The sequence below is a fragment of the Cyphellophora europaea genome (genome assembly GCF_000365145.1).
Source record: "Cyphellophora europaea CBS 101466 unplaced genomic scaffold supercont1.5, whole genome shotgun sequence".
NCBI classification, from domain to species: Eukaryota; Fungi; Ascomycota; class Eurotiomycetes; order Chaetothyriales; family Cyphellophoraceae; genus Cyphellophora; species Cyphellophora europaea.
In genome coordinates, this window is record NW_008481811.1 from 546088 (window position 1) to 564579 (window position 18492).

The 18492-nt window shown below is 55.3% G+C and overlaps 8 protein-coding genes across 8 annotated transcripts; 5 read left to right on the forward strand and 3 right to left on the reverse strand.

Moving 5' to 3' along the window:
* Window positions 1-51: 51 nt before the first annotated feature.
* On the forward strand, window positions 52-1656 carry HMPREF1541_05477 (uncharacterized protein; the record flags this gene model as incomplete). Its single annotated transcript, XM_008719817.1, has 1 exon — window positions 52-1656. One exon carries the CDS (start codon window positions 52-54, stop codon window positions 1654-1656), a length of 1605 nt encoding a protein of 534 aa, XP_008718039.1.
* A 1417-nt stretch (window positions 1657-3073) lies between these two features.
* HMPREF1541_05478 (uncharacterized protein) lies at window positions 3074-4892 on the forward strand (the record flags this gene model as incomplete). Its single annotated transcript, XM_008719818.1, has 3 exons — window positions 3074-3781; window positions 3835-4016; window positions 4085-4892. 3 exons carry the CDS (start codon window positions 3074-3076, stop codon window positions 4890-4892), a joined length of 1698 nt encoding a protein of 565 aa, XP_008718040.1.
* Window positions 4893-6138: 1246 nt separating this feature from the next.
* HMPREF1541_05479 (uncharacterized protein) lies at window positions 6139-7380 on the forward strand (the record flags this gene model as incomplete). The annotated part of the gene is made up of 1 exon (XM_008719819.1): window positions 6139-7380. One exon carries the CDS (start codon window positions 6139-6141, stop codon window positions 7378-7380), a length of 1242 nt encoding a protein of 413 aa, XP_008718041.1.
* A 154-nt stretch (window positions 7381-7534) lies between these two features.
* On the reverse strand, window positions 7535-8245 carry HMPREF1541_05480 (uncharacterized protein; the record flags this gene model as incomplete). Its single annotated transcript, XM_008719820.1, has 1 exon — window positions 7535-8245. One exon carries the CDS (start codon window positions 8243-8245, stop codon window positions 7535-7537), a length of 711 nt encoding a protein of 236 aa, XP_008718042.1.
* Window positions 8246-9292: 1047 nt separating this feature from the next.
* On the reverse strand, window positions 9293-11033 carry HMPREF1541_05481 (uncharacterized protein; the record flags this gene model as incomplete). Its single annotated transcript, XM_008719821.1, has 2 exons — window positions 9293-10746; window positions 10814-11033. The coding sequence occupies 2 exons, from the start codon at window positions 11031-11033 to the stop codon at window positions 9293-9295; spliced, it is 1674 nt and encodes a 557-aa protein (XP_008718043.1).
* A 246-nt stretch (window positions 11034-11279) lies between these two features.
* HMPREF1541_05482 (uncharacterized protein) lies at window positions 11280-12770 on the reverse strand (the record flags this gene model as incomplete). Its single annotated transcript, XM_008719822.1, has 1 exon — window positions 11280-12770. The coding sequence occupies one exon, from the start codon at window positions 12768-12770 to the stop codon at window positions 11280-11282; it is 1491 nt and encodes a 496-aa protein (XP_008718044.1).
* A 313-nt stretch (window positions 12771-13083) lies between these two features.
* HMPREF1541_05483 (uncharacterized protein) lies at window positions 13084-13907 on the forward strand (the record flags this gene model as incomplete). Its single annotated transcript, XM_008719823.1, has 2 exons — window positions 13084-13147; window positions 13195-13907. The coding sequence occupies 2 exons, from the start codon at window positions 13084-13086 to the stop codon at window positions 13905-13907; spliced, it is 777 nt and encodes a 258-aa protein (XP_008718045.1).
* A 251-nt stretch (window positions 13908-14158) lies between these two features.
* On the forward strand, window positions 14159-16336 carry HMPREF1541_05484 (uncharacterized protein; the record flags this gene model as incomplete). The annotated part of the gene is made up of 1 exon (XM_008719824.1): window positions 14159-16336. One exon carries the CDS (start codon window positions 14159-14161, stop codon window positions 16334-16336), a length of 2178 nt encoding a protein of 725 aa, XP_008718046.1.
* Between the last annotated feature and the right edge of the window lie 2156 nt (window positions 16337-18492).

Genomic DNA, 18492 nt, shown 5'->3' on the forward strand with positions numbered 1-18492 from the left:
AGCAACGACAAGGAATATCTGAACGTTTGGAGGATTGGAGCCACGCCCCACATGTCCTTGTCCACAAGTCTCGGTCCTCAGTGCATTACATGTCAAAAACGTCGAGTCAAGTGCGATTCCTCAACGCCTCGATGCCGTCGTTGCGCGCGAGACCAGCGCAATTGCCCAGGATACGGTAAACAGCGAAGATGGATCGCTTTCGAACCGACGAAGGGCAACGTCCGACCATCAGCTTCCTCTACTTCAAGCAGCAGTTGCTCCCCCGGTCCTCTCGAGCCTGTTTACGAGTATGTCGACGCTGCGAAGCATCTACAAGTGGCTCTACTTGACCCGACAAGATCACGCCAAGTCTTCGACATTGGTGTTCACCGCAGAGACTGGCATATCGCTGAGTCAGTCGAGTACTGCAACCACATTCTTGTCCCGGATCTGGTCCCCTACCCGTTCCAACACCAATTATTTGCGGCAATCGACGACTGGAAGAAGGCACCCTTAATGCTGCAGAGCACCCTACTCGTGGTGGTCTACAATTGTAGGCTCGTGCGAGGAAATACGAATGAGCTTGTTACAGATTTGTACCGGTATCGCGGCGAGGCACTGCGAGAGCTAGCACAGGAGGTCAAAGCCCCGTCCACTCGAAACCCTGTCCTGGGGCTCGTCGGAGTCCTCATGATGTTACAAGCAGAGATACAAGTGTCGTGTATAGCGCGCTGGGATGTTCATCTGCTTGCTGCTAGACGCCTACTCAAGGGTCTTGGTGGACTCGTAGAGACATGGCACAAGATCCCACAAATTCGCCTACCACTAGCTCTGTATGTTATTGTCGACATCATGAGCACGCCGACTTCTCCAGCTTCACTGCTAATTCAAGAAGAGCTGGACGATGCTTGCAATAGCATCTTGCGACTCCCAAGCCTCGAACAAATTATTCTCGCCAGCTGTTGCCCGGTTCCTATTCCTATTCTTACCATTATCACACAGGTCAGCAGCTGGCGGAAACGCGTCGACACCTTCGCCTCCCAAGCATCGGGTGATAGCTGGAAGGGCTTCGAAGCATCTTTCCGGAGCGCTCTCCAACGCCTGGACAGTTTTGATGCGGACGAGTGGGCAACTCGGATCATTATAGACTTTCCAGACAACGGGAGTCACAACGAACGCAAATTGATTCCTTTTCGAGAGTCGGAAGTGTCCGAGTGGGCAGCTCTCGGCCAATGCTTCCAATCCGCAACCACGATCTACCTGTTGCGGTCCGTGGCCTCATCAGGTTTGCGCCTACACAAGGGCTCCGCAATCGTCCCTGATACCAACATTGAAGAGCGTCTTGAAGACGAGGTCCGTACTCTTGACACGACTCTCGACCAACTCATGCTCCGCTTCGGTGAGCAGCACCCGACTTCACTCCGTCCAGGGCTGTGGCGATTTACAATGTTTCCACTCGTCATCCATGCCTTCGAGCTCCTGGTGTGGCGTGTGCCGAGCAGCAGCGTCCAGCACCATTGTTTCAGTCGCATGAAAACCTTGGGACTAGCCATAGGGCTAAGAACCATGGATGGGGCAATCGAATGTATCGACCAGGCAATGAAGCGGAGAGACATTCTCGGGGGCGACATCCGGTGGGACGACCTCTTCAACAGCCGGGCTATTTTTGTGGTCTGATGCAGCGAGCGTCTGGAGCGTGCTCTGTTGAGAACATCACCATGGCGAGACCTTCGCAGCAATGCACAGCTGACCAGCCTGACTCTTTCAGCTCTCTCGCCCCAAGACAAAGCACTGTCACCAGTAAGCCAATCAACAATGGTCTTGGCCACGTAGCATACCTGATTGAGAAGCATCCATGTCGATCAAAGATTTTCTTGAACGACTAGCTGGTGGGCACTGCCTTGGGATCCTATAAGCTCGAGAACAACTCGCACTTCACAGCACTGAGCCTCAACATTGCCTCCCGAATACGTCTCCAACCTCGATCGCTGAGAGGGCTTCTCAGCGACACATAAGACCACGACGGTTGCAGAGGCGCTACCACCACTACGACCAGCGGCAGGGGCATCTCCGCATCGCCCGAACAAGCTCAAACATGGAAGATATGATTTTGGGGTTCGGAGGGATTGCAGTGGGGATTTGGGGGGTCGTGCTGCCGGGGATTTTTCTAAGAGCTACATTAACATGCTCAATGCTTCTCTCAAAATTTTCAGGCACGCTTTCTAGCAGATTTCCTCGACTTTTCGAAGATCCTCGCAAGAGTCCTTTATCGGATCGTCTGCGGAGTGTTCGAACGTGCTTTCAAGCGTGCTGTTAGTAATATGTTCCGCCCAGTACTAAGGTGGACCTGCATTTAATCAGATGGTAAATCGTCGCCTTGTATCTTCCTTCCATCTCCCATTCGTCCCGTATGCAGTCATTCCACCACCGAATGGACACATAGGTGAGACGGGCTCCGAGTCAACGCTTCGAGAAGCCTACCTTGTGCAGACTCTTTCGCCTAAGAAGACCAACGAAGTTCCAACGCAGTCAACGCATTACGGATTGGCCCGCTTGCTCGGCTCTACAGTTCGACCGGTCGGCCGAGTATGCCTTGCTCCTCGTTGCGCCAAGGATCGACGACACCAACAAACGAGTCTCGTATCCAAGACTGGCCACTGGAGATGTAGGAGATACCGAATGCGGAGAAAGTAAACTCCGTTTTACTGATTACACTGCGAGCGGACGCGTGGCGGGTCGAAGATCTGCAGCAGCTTTGGATTCTTCAGAATCCTCTTGCTGACGGGTAAGATACAAGTCTCCTGATACGTAACACCGCCCCAGCATGGCTAGTGTGTTTGAGCGATGTGGGGACGAGACGCACTGATGCCTGTATGTATGACCGTTTTAGAGCCGCTGGGGTGTAGGTGCATTGACCAAAGATATAACAGTGGATCGGAGGCATGCCGTGCGGGCGCCTGAGCCTCGGCAGCACTTATGTGTTGCATTAGTATTGCCTTGCGGGGACTCCTGATTGTATAAGACGCTTTCTACCACGGCGAGTCGTGTCATCAGTGTGAGGCGCTACTTTCACCTGTCATTCGAGGCCGTCACCATGTCGACAACAACGACCTCGATCGCAACCACCAGCGAAGCTCGTGGGACCACTCTCCGGGCTGCGTCACCATCTGCCCCAGCCAAACTACCATTTTCCCTCGACATCTATCCAAAGCTAGACTATAAACAAGCCGGTCACTTGCGCCACTTCCACAATCTTGTCACCCAGGCTGACGGGGAATGGAACCACATGGGGCCGCTCGATGGCTCGGGAGAATGGGAAGACGCTTACCGATACCAGCTCGCAACCATGTGCTACGCGGCCTCTGTTGCGCATTATCACCGTCTACCACTTCTGCGCTCTGTCTTCCGCACTCTCGTCCGCCAGATGATTCACAAGATGCTGCACAAATCTGTGTGGGGCTACTGGTTTCTGACTTCACACAGTGGTAAGAAGCTCGACCCTTCGCTCACGGAACTTCGCAAGCCGTGGGCCGATCCGGTCAAAGAGGAGAACATCATGTACTCGGGCCACTTGCTGCTGATGACAAGTCTGTACGCCATGCTGTTTGATGACGACGAATTCGTTGAAGACAAGAGTATCCGCTTTATATGGGATCCGTTGTTCTGGGGAATGGGCACCGAGACGTTTGAGTACAGTAATCGAAGTCTGCAGCAAGTCATCTTGGCGCAGATGGAGAAGAACGAATGGGTGGGAGTCTGCTGCGAGCCGAATGCCGTGTTCGTGGTTTGCAACCAATTTCCGGTGCGAGAAGGCCCAAACAAAATTGTGGCCTAGAAAGCTGATAATTGGTGCAGATCATTGCGATGCGGTACAATGACATTCGTGACGGGACGAATGAGGTCGAAAAAGTGCTCGAGAGATACACTGCTGCACTCGAAAAGAAGGGCATGCTTCAAAATGATGGTCTGTGGTCGGCAGCGTTTCTCGTGAAGCAGAGGGTTGCTGCCCCAACCAAGCAAGGAACACACACGGCTTGGTAAGGTTCACCTACACCTGAGCAATGCTACCAAGATGGCCACTGTGCTCTCATGCTGACACTGTCAGGAACAACGCATTCATGAACGCATGGAACTCCTCATTCGTTCGCCAGAACTGGGAACGCCAGTCCACTGGACATCTAGTCCGAGCCAATGGCAGAACCGTGCTGCAAGCCACGAACGTCGCCGCTGCGTATCGTAGTATCGTGGCTGAAAACGGTGGTGTGCCGGAGGACACCTCTGCTGCCTTAGTGAAGGCCAAGGAGCTGTCGACGCAAGATGCCTATCGTCATCCATTCCCGTTCCAGTCTGCTTCAAGAGGTCTTTTCATGATGATGTTATCTGAGCTTGGACGCAGAGAGGAATTGAATGATCTGCTGGACTTCGCCGACCAGAAGTTGAGTCCCAAGTGGGAGCGAGGTGGTCTCTTCTATCCGCGGAAAGATGACTTCTTTGATTCGGCTGGGGATTATGTGCATGTTGAGCCACACTCTGGAAACAGTGCAATTGGCTATGCGAGACTCAATGTCGAGGACGGGCAGAAGATTATGTGGGAGCATCCATGGACGAAGGAAGGATTGAACAGCAGACCATGGGTAGAGGGATGCTCCCTGGGTGACGATGTTGACTTTCTTCGAGGAGTGTGGGATACAGAGCGGCGAGCGGCAATCGTGACGCTCAAGTCGTGGGAGGGGGATTTCGAGAAGCCAAAGGATGTGCGGATTGTTGTCAGGGGGTTGCCGATGGCTGAGTGGGCGATATATGTGAATGGGGATCTTCAGCATACGACAGACGTGGACTCGAACGGCACATTGGAGGTCAAAGTAGCTGTGGCGCCGTCAGAAGAGGTCGATGTGGTTGTGTGCGAGGCTTGAGTGGGCGCAGGACGGTGCTGCGGCTGACGGGTTGCGCCTGGACCAGTGACCTTCACTGAGCTGCCCACAGCCTCGTTGCCCTGTCGCTTTTTTGAATGGTCAAATATTACAAAATTCAATATGCCTTTCAACAATTCCACCACAGATTCGGTATAGCCCTGGTGCAAGTAGCAGCCTCCAAACTGCATCGCCCACCAGTTCGATATACCGCTAAGAGGTCAACTAGCTCCCCTGCGTACGGCGGAGGTCTTGAAGCAATTTGAGCCTCTCAAATACACAACCGTGGGGTCACCAGAAGCCTGAAGTTCCTGGCTAAAGAGCGTAGGTTGTTAAGCCTAATCTTAGGAATACTAGAACGATTCCGCCTCGTATAGGCTTGTTCGCAAGCTGGATCGTTTCGGGGGGTTCTCCCTGAGAGAGCCTTGATTTTTGGGTTTTTGATCAAACAGTTGGTACTCTGCCAATTCGATTTTTGCCTCATTTCCAAGCAGTGCGATTCAAGTCGGGTAGAGAATGTGCGTAGAGGCAGCGAAGTGAAGTGAATGAGGGTCGTTGCTATGCCAAGACCGTGCGCAGAGGTCACCGTTATCTGGACTCACCTGAAAGTGCACACCTCCTCCCGATTCTCACTACTCGAGCATACACCTTCCCGGGCCTACCGTCGCTCATAAACTCCATTGCCACCCCATTGCGGTTGTCACCAAACAAGCCCCTGGTTTCGGTACCTGAGCTTTGGGTGCGTGGGTGCGGCTTTCGCTTGTAGCACTTTGCCTACATCGGTATCGCCGCCGAAGCTTCGAACACAACTTCCGAGCCTCTCGATGTCAATGAGGGAATATGAAGAAGTCAAGAGACTGTCTCAGCGGAAGCCAAGTGGTAAGACGCCCGGCCTTGGCGTGGGTCGCGTTGAGGTTGAGATTGGCCTCGGTGGTACGGCGGTGACATACCCCCCAGTCGATCCCATGACCACCACATACCTTGATCTGACCGCTTTTACCTTCGGCCCCTGAACTTATCCTTACAACTCCTAGGTACAAAGGATCTTCCCTACATACTCGACCGTTGCGTCTAGGTCTCGCTGCGCAACTCTCTGTCCTTGATATTTCCGGACCTCGTCGATTGTGCTACGTCATCCGCCAATCGTGCAACCCACAGCCACCAGAACACAGCGTTCATCGTTCAGCCTGTTGATTCTGCTGATTGCGACAACACGGACTCGAGCATTCACGAGCTTCGAGAGCTCCTCATGGCGACCTCATCAGCGCCGCCCAAGCCCGTAGTCGGCATTCTGTCACTCGGAGAAATGGGCACCGGCATCGCTCAACTGCTCATGGCCAACGATTATAAGGTAGCAACTTGTACAGCCGGTCGAAGCAAATACACCTTGAAGCGCATCCAGAAGTCGGGCATAACAGCCTACGATACTGATGTTGAGCTGATCGCCGCCGTGGACATCCTTTTAAGCATTGTGCCTCCCCGGGATGCAACCGCAACAGCCATCCGCGTCCTTGAGGCCAGCCGCAACCAGGAAGCCATCAAATCCTGGACAGATCGCAAGATCGATTCACCAGATGCCAAGCTTGTGTTCGTTGACTGCAACGCCGTCTCTACACGTACCACGCGCAGCATCCACGCCCTCTTCGCGCCCAAAGAAGACCAAGAGCCGCGGTCTCCCAGCCCAGCGACCCCATCCCCTTCCGAACCACTACAGTCCCCCTCTGCAGTACCCCGACGCTTCTCCCTATCGCGAGTCCTCTCCTTCCGTTCTGCCGCTGCCGAATCCGCCCCGGCCCCTCCTCCACCCATCCCCGTTGCCTTCCTCGACGGCGGCATTATCGGCCCACCCCCCAAACCCAAGCCTCAGCCCTCTAGCAGCGAGGGTGGCTCTTCCTCCTCCACAATCCCCGAATGGATCCTTCCCTCCCTGGTTATCTCCGGTCCTCACGTCCACACGCACCTCCCCTCCCCCATCCGTAAAACCCTCAACATGACGGTCCTCGACCACAGGATCGGCACCGCCTCCACCCTCAAATCCTGCTTCGCCTCCATGACCAAAGGCATGAGCGCCCTCGCCACCATCTCCTTCGCCACCGCGCAACAAGCCAACGTCCTCCCCCACCTAACCTCCCACCTAGAGAAATACTCGCCGAAACTCCTCGAGCACGCCCGCGGCTCCCTTCCCGGCATGCCGCCCAAAGCCTACCGCTGGGTCGAGGAGATGCGCCAGATCGGCAGCACGTTCGCCACGGAAGGTGGCTTAGAGTGCGGCGAGGATGTCTTCAAGGGTGTTGCCGAGCTGTATAGGTTTGTGGCTGAGGACACGGTGCTAGGAGACGAGAGGGTCGAGTCAAGGAAGCGTGGGCGCACGGCGGAGGATGTGGCGGGTGCGATTGGCGAGGCGGTGCAGAAGAAGCGGAAAGGCAATGGTGCCGAAGGTGGAAACGGTGAAGAGGAATTGAGGTTGGCTTGGAGGGGAAGCTGGAGTTGAGGGACGCGATCGGGAGGGCGTACATGTCAAGAACCCATGTCGGATACACAGCAGTTTCAACTGTCTGGGCAGCGAAGACTAGAATTCAGGCACAATCAACGACATAAGAATCAATTTTCCCAAGCTCGCTTCTTAACACTCCCAATTCCCCCCTTCACGCCTCCGGCTCACCTCCCCACGCCTCGGGCAACTTCTCCTTATACTCCTCCCCCCTCCCGTTGACCTCATAATCCAACCCAAACAGCGCCTGCTCCACAATCTCCCTGCCGAACTTCTCAAAACAATACTTCTGAATCATATCCAACCCAGCCCCCGCACCCCCACTCGTCCACAACTTGACCTTCCCCGCCGCCTCATCCACCACCCACCGCTTATCGACCCACTCGGCCTCACCATGATAGTGTCTCGCCATGACCAACGCGCCCCGATTCGTCGTCGCCCGCCGCCCCTCCAACACCCCCGACGCCGCCGCCCACAAGCTGCCCACACACGTCGTCATCAGCGTGGCGGATTCCCCGCGCTCACAGAACCTGCGGATCAGCTTCAGACTCTCCGCGGGCCGCACGTGCGGCAAGGGCCCGCCGATGAGCATAATGTCGACGTCGTCCACGGGACACGACGCGTAGGTGTGCGTGGGCAGGATCTTGATGCCGGGGGTCGCCTCGGTGGGCTCCAACGTGTCGGCCACGAAGAGAAACTGCATCTCGGTGGCTTGCGAGGCCAGGAGCTCCGCGTTCGGGAAGACGGGGAAGGCGGCCGTGCATTCGGCGATGTACTTTTTGGAGATGTTGCCGAAGATGTCGATGCCGGTGATGTCGGAGAGTTGCACTTCTTGGTGCAGGACTGCGATGCGGAGGGGTGCCATGGCGGGTGATGGGGCGGTATGTGTGGTGCGCGGAGTGCTGCTAATTGTTGTTGTGCTGCTGCTGCTGCTGCTGCTGCTGGCGTGGTCGAGGCTCTTTGCTGCGGAGTAGTAGGAGGATCTGTAGTAGTATACCTCTTCCTGACAGAGAGGAAATGCGACGAAATATATATGCATTCACTATACTTCTCCCCTGAACCGCTGCCACAGTTTCAGCGCTGCCTAGGAAGACGTTGAGCATGTTTACGAGACACTTCCTTTCCCCGTCACCCGACTCCACCAGAGTCGATGCCCTAGCAACTCTCATCACCGCAACAAGAGCGGAAAATCTTGACCGACGGGAGTCTCAAAAGGGAAGGAAGGCAGAACCGCCGCCTCGCTTGGCCGTCGGGCAACAGCGCCAACGCCAAATCAGTCGGCATAATTTCCATCCGACAAGGCAAACGAGGAAGAAAATGGTAGCGCTCGAATCAGGCAAGTCTTGGGGATGTGAGGCTGTGTTTCTTTATGGACTCCATATATCGTAGAAAGGAGCAGGTGAGACACACTGTAGGGGAACGTTTGATCTAGTATTAGAATAGGCCGCATCGAGCGCTGCCAGAGACAGGGCGGTCCGCGCTATACGGCGCCTATACGACCTGCGGCCACATATTTACCATTCCTTAGGTCTCCTGGATGTTCAGGGCTGAAATACCGTTGCCGTCTACTTTCCATAGAAGTTGCGGTCAGATCAGACTCCCTTTCAGCACACAAGCTACCTCGTATTCTAGGATTCACCGACTCGCAGTCTGTAGTCCGTGCGACGATAAACGTTGTGCGACTCGAAAGCACGGCTGCAGCACGGGGCTTGCGTACAGGAGGGTTTGAGAGGCGAGAATAATACTGTAGATGGCCATTGTTCTGCAGGTGGTTTGCCACATGGATATTGCGACCGCCCAATTTTGCTCGACGTGCTTCCTCTGCGGGCTCGTGAGCGGTATCAATAATATGTACATATATACCTTTGCTTCCCACTCCACTGTGCCTCTCCCACTTGGCATTTCTACCAACTCATTTCCGCGCCAAGTTCTCATGCAGCTTGTGCTCCCTCATGAGCGCGCCAGTAATCGCCGCCAACACCGTCAAGCCGAGGCCGGTCAGGAAAGCGCCCCGGAGCGCGTCCATATACACGCCTTCTACCACGTCCCGGTCCCAACCGGGCGGCAGGTGGTTCACGCCATCGAGGCTATCCCTGATTTTTCGAATGACGTTCTCGCTGTCGTCCATACCGCCATATTGAGCACGGAGTTCCTGCGTGAGAACGTTCTGGTACACGGCGCTGGCGATGGTGATGCCGATGGTAGACCCCGTGCTGCGGAAGGCGTAGGACGCGGCGGTGATGACGGCTTGGTGCTTGTGCTCAACAGCGGAAATCATGGCCACAAGTGTGATGGTTAGCATCGCGCCGTATCCCCAGCCAAGGGGCAGGCCGTAGACGTAGGTGGCCCAGGATGGGGTCGCGGTCTGCAGGGTGGATAGGAGGGCAGCGCCTAGAATGTAGACAGCCATGGTACCAAGCATGAGAAAGTAGTAGCGGCCGGTCGATTTCATGACGAAGCCAGAGATCAAGCTGCCGAGCGACGTGGTGGCCGCGATGGGAATGATTCGCAGCCCTGCAGCGGTGGGGCTCAGATGGCGGACGGACTCGAGGTATAGAGGGATGTAGTAGAGGAACAGGAAGGAGGCCATGGTGGCGAACCAGTTGCACAGACAAGCGGCGAGGACAGTCCGCGTGTGGAAGATGAGCGAGACCGGAATGACGGGTTCCGGCACAATTTTGGCATTTGACTCCACGTAGAAGAAGACGAGAAGTGTTACGAAGGCGAGGACCAGGCAGATGATGATGCGTGGGTCGGACCAGGGAAGTTGATTGCCGCCTGAGTTGAGTCCGAGGAGGAGCAGCACCAGTGCGACGACGAGAGTAGTGGCACCGAGGAAGTCGATTCGACGAAGAGGGGGTTTGGTGGATGGGTTGACGGGTATGTCGATCAGAAACCACACGAGGACGCCGGACACGACGATGAACGGCACTTGGATGAGGAAGGCCCAACGCCAGGATAGCTTGTCAGCACAGAAGCCGCCAAAAACGCCACCCAGACCCATACCCATGCCGAAAACCAGGTTACCAACGCCTTGCCAGACGCCGCGGCGGCGGAGCGGAACGAGGTCGGAAGTGACGAATGTCGTGATGCAGGTGAGTCCACCGCCTCCAACTCCAGCAATCACGCGGCCGGCGATGACTGCTTCAGCTGACGGTGCAAGGCCACAAATCAAAGTCCCGACCGCGAAGAAAACGTTGCTGAAGACGAGACCCCACCGGCGAGAAAAGATATCTGTAAGCTTTCCAGAGAGAGGTTGGCAGGCCGAGTTGGCGATAAGGTAGCCTGTCGCCATCCATGAGAGAAGTGACATTGACTCAAATTCGGAGGAGATGGGAGCAGTGAGCGTGGCGACGACGGTGGTATCTAGATCCCTGATTGTCAGCACAAAATGTTCCCCGGGGCGGCTCCTTCGGATTGGGAGGCGCCATACCTAGCGCTGCGAAGAAGACGCCGATAAAGAGGGTTCCGAGAATGGCAATGAGCTTCTTGTTTGATGCTTCTTCCGCTACTACGACCTCATCGGTTCCGTCGTGTTGTGCATCGCCCGGCAGGCGCTCTGCGTCGGCGGCATGACCATTCACTGCCTGACCATCGTCGCCGAGTAGCGGGCTTCGCTCCGAGGGTTGCGCATCGACCTGCGAGGAAGCCATTGTCGTTTGATGCCTTGTTCTGTGTTCAACTGACACCACTGGGAAGGAACGGCAGATGACACTGGGAGGAGTGGTTGAGAGCTGACAGGATTGAGTTGTGGTGACGAAAAGTACGAACATCGATTGCCAAGCCTTGACGAACTTGGGAGGACGCCGCGGACGCCTTAGAGCATAAGAATATCAACAACTCTGCAAGAACATTGACAAGGCTTGAGCAGAGTATGGTACATTGTTCGTACAGGGTATTTAGGCCCGGAGAGCTTCTATATCTACAATCTCCTTCACTGCTTCGGTCGTAAGCACATAAGGGCTATCCTCCTGAATCGCAACACTATCTTCGATCCTGATGGCCATGTTCCGGAAATGCTTGGGCCAGCGTTCATCGTCAGGGACATAAATGCCTGGCTCAATGGTAATACAGTGGCCTTCCGCAAGAACGGCTCGCCTTGAATATCCAGTCGTGTCATGTACATCCATCCCAATGTAATGGCTGAGATGGTGGGGGAAGAGCTGTTCAATATTTTTGCCCGACATATCGAAGCCCAACTGCCGCAGCTGATCCGCCAGTTGGGTCTGAGCGATGTTGTGCAACTTATCCAACGTTGTGTTCGCGCTGCCACGACACATGGAGATAAGTGACCGCTGAACATTGAGCACTGCTTGATACAGGTCGCTCTGCGCGTCGGAGAAGTTTCCATTGACCGGCCATGTCCGCGTAATGTCAGCAATGTAGCCGCCGTACTTGCCACCGCCGTCAACGAGGACAAACTCGTCATCTTGTAGCACATCGTCGTTCCGGATATAATGTATGCCAAGTCCGTTCTTCCCTCCTGCGACGACTGGTTCGAATGCAAGGGTATCGCAGCCATTGGCCACAAAGCGGTATCGTAAGAAAGCATCCAGCTGCTTCTCCCGGGTCCATGCTTGCCGCATTGCATCGGTGTGGGCTCTGCCTGACGCTTTTCCGGCGGTGCGCATGAGGTCGATTTCGGCAGTACTTTTGACAACGCGAAGATCGTTCATTGTGGGACGTAGGCGGACGACTTTGCTTGAGCCAACCAGCTCCGCGAACTCGGTCGTCTTCTTCGACTGGCCGTAGAGGAAACGCTGCAGGGCGCTCTGGTTGGTATCGGGCTGAGTGATATCGGTATAGACGTGCGATGCCTCGCCGACAAGATCAGGAAGGGTCTGCTTCAATTGACTGATGTCTCCAACTTCGTCGGCATTGAAGACATCGCGAGCGGCCTGCGTACCCGATCTAGCACCATCCCAGAGCTCAGCGCTGGCGTCTTTCTCCCTCACGAAAAGATGCAGAGTATGGTCTGTGCCTGTAGCATCTTTGCCGATGACGGCCACTGCCTCTGGCTCGTTGAATCCAGTCAGATAGAAGAAGTCGGGGTCCTGGTGGAATTCGTAAAAGACACTGCCAGATCTGAAGACAATGTCACTCGCGGCTACGATTGCGATGGCCTTGTCCGGCAATTTCGCTGCCAACCTAGTCCTCCTGTCGGCATATTCTTGGGCGCTAATTCCTGGGGTGAGCTCCCCAGGCGCAAGGAGATGCGGGTGAGTCTCGTGGACGGGTTGACCGAAGGTGAGATCGGCAGCAGATACGGTGGAGGAAAATCGTAGCCCGGCACGGTGGGATGATGCGACGGACGGGATTGGTTTGAGGCTCGTCAATGACCGTGCCGGTTCAGCGAGAGCTCTTGACAGCCGCCATATCGCAGAGCGCATGACACTCTGATGGGCTGCGAGATAGGCGTGAAGGGCGTATCTGAGGTATTGGAGAAGGAAAAAGAGGAAACCGGCTGTGAAATGCACGTCGCATCTGCGGAGTTCGCTTGCAATTGCCACACACAGCGATAGAGTTGTCGACCGCACTCGTGTCGCACATGTCCATCGGCCACAAGACCAGCGGCATGGATTCCTTTGCTAATCAGAAGGATGCGATAGGCGTGAGTCATCTAGAGGCAGTGGACGATATCAAAAGAACGCAATCACCAGCGTGGTGTTGGACCCAAGAACAGTCTACATACTGCCCTCCAATATGGTACGCAATCTCGAATACCCTAAGCGGGCACAGAATACAGTCAAGCGATACGACAGCAGAGGTAGGGCGACCGCTGTCTAGACTACTAGATTCACACTGACCTAGCAGGTACCTATGACTGCGGTGCGATCCACCAGATCATCAACACCACGCCAGTCCTCCATGTCGCCTTTCCACCCGGAGGCGACGAGCCGTTTGCTGCTCTACTACCCATGATCGGCGTTATGGGGTCGTTCGACTATCCATCAGCCGACATCAGCGAGCCACTTGACTGCTATCTCCATGGGTATGTCAGCGCACGCCTCATGAGGCTTGCCCGTGACTCAGAGAAAGGTCTACCTGTCACCATTGCAGCAACCAAAGTGGACGGGCTCGTGCTATCCCTTACACCGAATTCGCATAGCATGAACTATCGCTCAGCCGTTCTGCAAGGATATGCTAAACCAGTTGAGAAAGTCGACGAGAAGTTGTGGGCCATGGAGAAGATCACCAACAAAGTGATTCCTGACCGATGGGCAAATACTCGGGTACCACCAGACGGCGCCGAGATGTCCTCGACCATGATCTTACGTGTTACTATCGAGACCGCCAGCGGTAAGATTCGACAAGGAGAGCCGCATGATGAGGCCAAGGATGAAAAGAGGCCCGAGATCACCGGAAGTGTTTGGACTGGCGTGGTCCCGGTATATGAGGCCTATGGAGAGCCAATTCCAAGCAAAGGCAACCAAGTCGAGCAGCTGCCGACGTACATCAACTCGTATGTGGCGCGTGCAACAGAGGGCAACAGAACCAAGGCACTCGATGCTGCAAAGGAACCGTAGACAGTTAAATGCTGCTGCTGCTGTGGTGGTCGCCGTCGCCGTCGCCGTCGCCGCCACTGCCGCACACAAGGCAGCGGAGCTTGGCACGACGTCACGCACTAGGCTCAATATGGATAAACGTAAATAATCACAGGCAGCCAATCAACCAAGACTTTTGGCATGTCTGAGAAGCTGCAATTCCAGCACTGGCAAAGTGACAACAATGCTATTCAGTTGCTGACATTCCTCGGATCCCCTTCTTGTATGCGCACATGCCCAAAGACGATCGGCGGTCCGCGCGACCACGCACCGATGGCCGACCTGCCTTTTCACGCCCTCCCGGTGCACTTCCGCCTGACGATGACGACGACTATGATACCCCACGAAACACGCCACGAAGGACGAAGGATAGAGAAAGGAGAAAAGCAAAGGAGTCCCCTGCAGCCTCACCGGCGGATCGCGACCGGCGACGTCGACATCACTCGAGACAGCATAGTAGTCCCACCAAAGACCGGGCCAAATACACATCTGGCTCTTCCGCAGACAGCGGCTCCCATCTTCTAAGCGCCGACGCGCTGTCAAAGCTCAATGCGTACAACCAAGGCGAACAGTACGATGAGAAACGCGAGCGATCCAAGCAGAAACGGAAAGAGTACAAGAACATCAACACTGCACCGGAGCCTGCCCAGCGGAAACGAAAGCGCAAGAATCGAGATGTTAGTGGTGCAATACTGGAAGAGGGCAGAGGCAAGCGCCATAGCAGAAGGAGAGAAAGCGAGTATTACGAGAAGAATGTCGTCCACAAAAGAGATGATCCAGACTCGCGAAAACGGAGGAAAAAGTGGTTCTGGATCATCGGCGGTCTTTTGGTCTTGCTAGCCATCTTCATCCCAGTGGGAGTGGTCGTGAGCAACAACAACAGGGGCGATGGGTCCGGGAGTGGCAGCACTTCAAATCTCTCCGGAGACAGCGGCAACACCGCACCAACGAATGACTGCAAGGACACGGACGTTCCAGAAAATGCCAAAGGTACCTACACCGACATCACCACCTGGATGGACACACAAGATTTCAACTGTACCTACACCGCCGAGATGGTCGGTGGCCTCTCGGTCATGGGCTTGAACAGCAAATGGGACGATTCGGTCAAAGCCAATGATAATGTTCCAGCACTCAACGACGACTGGGAGTACGGGAAAAAGCCCATCCGCGGCGTCAATGTTGGTGGCTGGCTTGTAATCGAGCCCTTCATCACGCCGTCCCTGTTCAGGTATCCTGCATCCGATAGGGTAGTCGACGAATACACCCTCACCACCAAGTTGGGCAGCTCCGCCACGCGCACGCTCGAACAGCACTACGCGACCTTCATTTCCAAGAAAGACTTTGCCAACATCCGCGCTGCCGGCTTCGACCACGTACGCATCCCATACCCATACTGGGCCGTCGAAACCTACGACGGTGACCCATACGTCGCCAAGATCGCATGGCGTTATCTGCTCCGCGCTATCGAATGGTGCCGTGAGAACGGCCTGCGCGTGAATCTCGACCTGCACTCCGTCCCTGGCTCCCAGAACGGCTGGACGCACTCCGGCCGCCTCGGTGCCATCAACTGGATCTCCGGCCCCGACGGCGCCACCAACGCCCAACGCTCGCTCGACATCCACAAGAAGCTATCCACCTTCTTCGCCCAACCCCGCTACGCCAACATCATCACCATCTACGGCCTCGTCAACGAGCCCAAAATGATCGATCTCGACGTCGACGAAGTCATCTCGTGGAACGAACAAGCCGTCAAGACGATCCGCGGGGCGGGCCTCTCCAAACCCTACCTCAACTTCGGCGACGGCTTCCTCAAGCTCTCAGACTGGCAAGGCGAATTCCAAGGCGCCGACGACAAGCTCATCCTCGACACGCACCAGTACCAAATCTTCAACACGGGCCAACTCCCCCTCAACCACTCGGCGCGCATCGCCCTCTCCTGCTCCGGCTACACGGGTCTGCTCGTCGCCTCCAACAACCCGCAAACCGGCTGGGGCCCCACCCTCGACGGCGAATGGTCCCAAGCCGACACCGACTGCGCCCCCTTCCTCAACAACGTCGGCGTCGGCTCCCGCTGGACGGGCACCCTCAACCTCAACGACCCGAAGATGAACGTGCTCGAGCCCCTGTGCCCCACCGCCCCCGACTGCAGCTGCGACATGCCCAACGCCGACCCGGCCACCTACTCGGCCGAGTACAAGCAGTTCCTGCAGATGTACGCCGAGGCCCAGATGGACAGCTTCGAGAAGGTCTGGGGCTGGTTCTACTGGACCTGGAAGACCGAGGATGCCGTGCAGTGGAGCTGGATGTTGGGCTTGGAGGCCGGGATCTTGCCCGAGAAGGCGTACGCCCCCAAGTTTAGGTGTGGTGACGACGTGCCCGCTTTCGCGACGTTGAGTGGGAGTGCTTAGGGGTGAAAGGATTGGCACGTTTCGTTACGTAGCCGAGGCCGCGGCCGCGGCCTGTTTCGAGGGTCTGCTATCTACCGCTGTCGATACTCATTCCCTTGTCAGGCCGGACTTGTCTTATGAGGGCCGCGCAGTTTGGCATCTTTGTTTCCCTGGGTCTAGACATGTTCGTTCATGGGTGTGTATCTTCCAGTCTTGGTCTTATCCTCTGTTTTTATCTTGTCGATTTGGCATCGTTTCATCGTTTTTGGAGGGGCTTTCGAACATACGCCCAAGGACGCCGAGCAAACGCATAATTAATGATCGTTCGCGGGATTGGGAGAGGGACAGACGAGGCTGAGGCTGTGGAAGGTATCGTATCGACAGGTGGTAACGGTGGCGAAGCAATGATAGCATACGTTTTGGGTTTCATGAGATTTGGATGACAGCGAAAGGTACATACATATACACACGAGAGAGAGAGAGAGAGAGAGAGAGAGAGAGAGAGAGAGAGAGAGAGAGAGAGAGCAAATGCACAGATATGGCTACGAAACCATCCGTTCCTGACCCACACAGGTGTTGTAATCGTCTAGCATACCCTGCCTTCGCGCCCTGTGAGAGCGTGATTCAAGGGTAAGGAGAGAAGAGCCAGTCCATTGCCTGTGTGAACATTTGCACGGAGGGCATGACATCGACGCCTCTCTCTCTCGCTTCCAGAACATGCATGAATGTTCTCTATCGACCAACAGCGCAACACTTACCGAGTCTCCGTACAGCCACGGGCTAAGCGAACTCATGTGACCCTCCACAACCTGCGTCTCGACCTAGCTGAATGACGTTGTACGTCCCGAAAACTCGGGATCAGGAGGAATATGGTGGAGTCGGTTCTGCTAGGCCTCCGACGGCACGAGGTCCAGGCTGTCCCCCATCCTTGAGCGAGAGCAGCATGACTGCTGAAGTCTATACCCGAGAATCAGACCAGGGCAGTCTCCCTATCCACGAGACCGCATCTTGCATCAGCGGTGAACAAATGTTTGGTCGCCAAGTTCACAGCGGAGTGTGGGTCATGCCCGCTGGACCCAATATCTGAATCCACAGTCAGAGGTCCGCTTTTGCTCAGGTGGAAAATATTCAAAGCGACATCGCAACGCAAGAAAAGGTCTGGTCCATTGAGTACTTTGGAAGTCTGTTTTGCCACCGGCATTTGCAAGTGTACGCTTACGCTGATCTGAGGTCGCTGGCGCAAAGTCAATATTGGTTTTCGTTTCGCTCCGTTGGTCTCAAGGGTCCGTCCCGGCGGTCTGGAGCCACTTCTGCGGCGCTCCTCTTGACTTGCATGAGTCCTGTGCCCTAGGGTTAGTTAGCCTTAGTTTCAAGAGATGGTAAATTTCTTAGACGCTCTTCGCACCGGCAGACTGCGTGACGTGCAGCGCATGAGCCGATCTCGACCGAGAAGTCGGTATGAGTGAGTGTCGCTTGGGTAGAAGTCTTGCTGTGAGCAGCACTTAAGAGGGTGGACACAGGCACATAGTCTGTTCCCCCACCTTGAAATTAAGCAGTCTCGAGACGAACAGATGAGACAGAGACAAAAGTCGTGAAGGCCTCGTGTCGCATGTCTGGTTCCGAGGGAGCCGAATCTGTCAAGAATGGCGACGAAACAACACAGAGCACTGTGCATTCTGCTCCAAGAAGTGCTTCGGCCAGTGACTAGAGTTTAACAACAGACCGCGAAATCCGGACGTAGGCTACTCACCCCAGAGCCAGGATGATATCACCTCTGCGAATTTGCAAAGGCTAGCGACGGCCTGGGCATGTACATGCTAGCGTCTGACGGGATATGTCAACCCAATTGTAGGTCAACCTAGTGTCGGGACAGGCTCGTTCCTTTCAGTTACACCATCTGTGATGGCACACCAGCTCGCGAACGCTAACCTTGGCGATAAGCTGCCACCATATCTGCAAGGTGCCGGGCATGAAGTGAACAGCTCAGCACTGCCAAGCTGAAACGGGGCAGGGGTGATCGGAAATGGTCAGATACCACTTCATTGCAGGGATCCTATGGTGCTACTGCAAATTGTACCCTTTGACTGAGCGAGGATGGCGTCGACTAAAGCTATGGCGTAGCTCCAGCCCGAGTTTCAGATGTTGTAGTTCTCGTATGCAAGCCGCAGTCGTCGTTA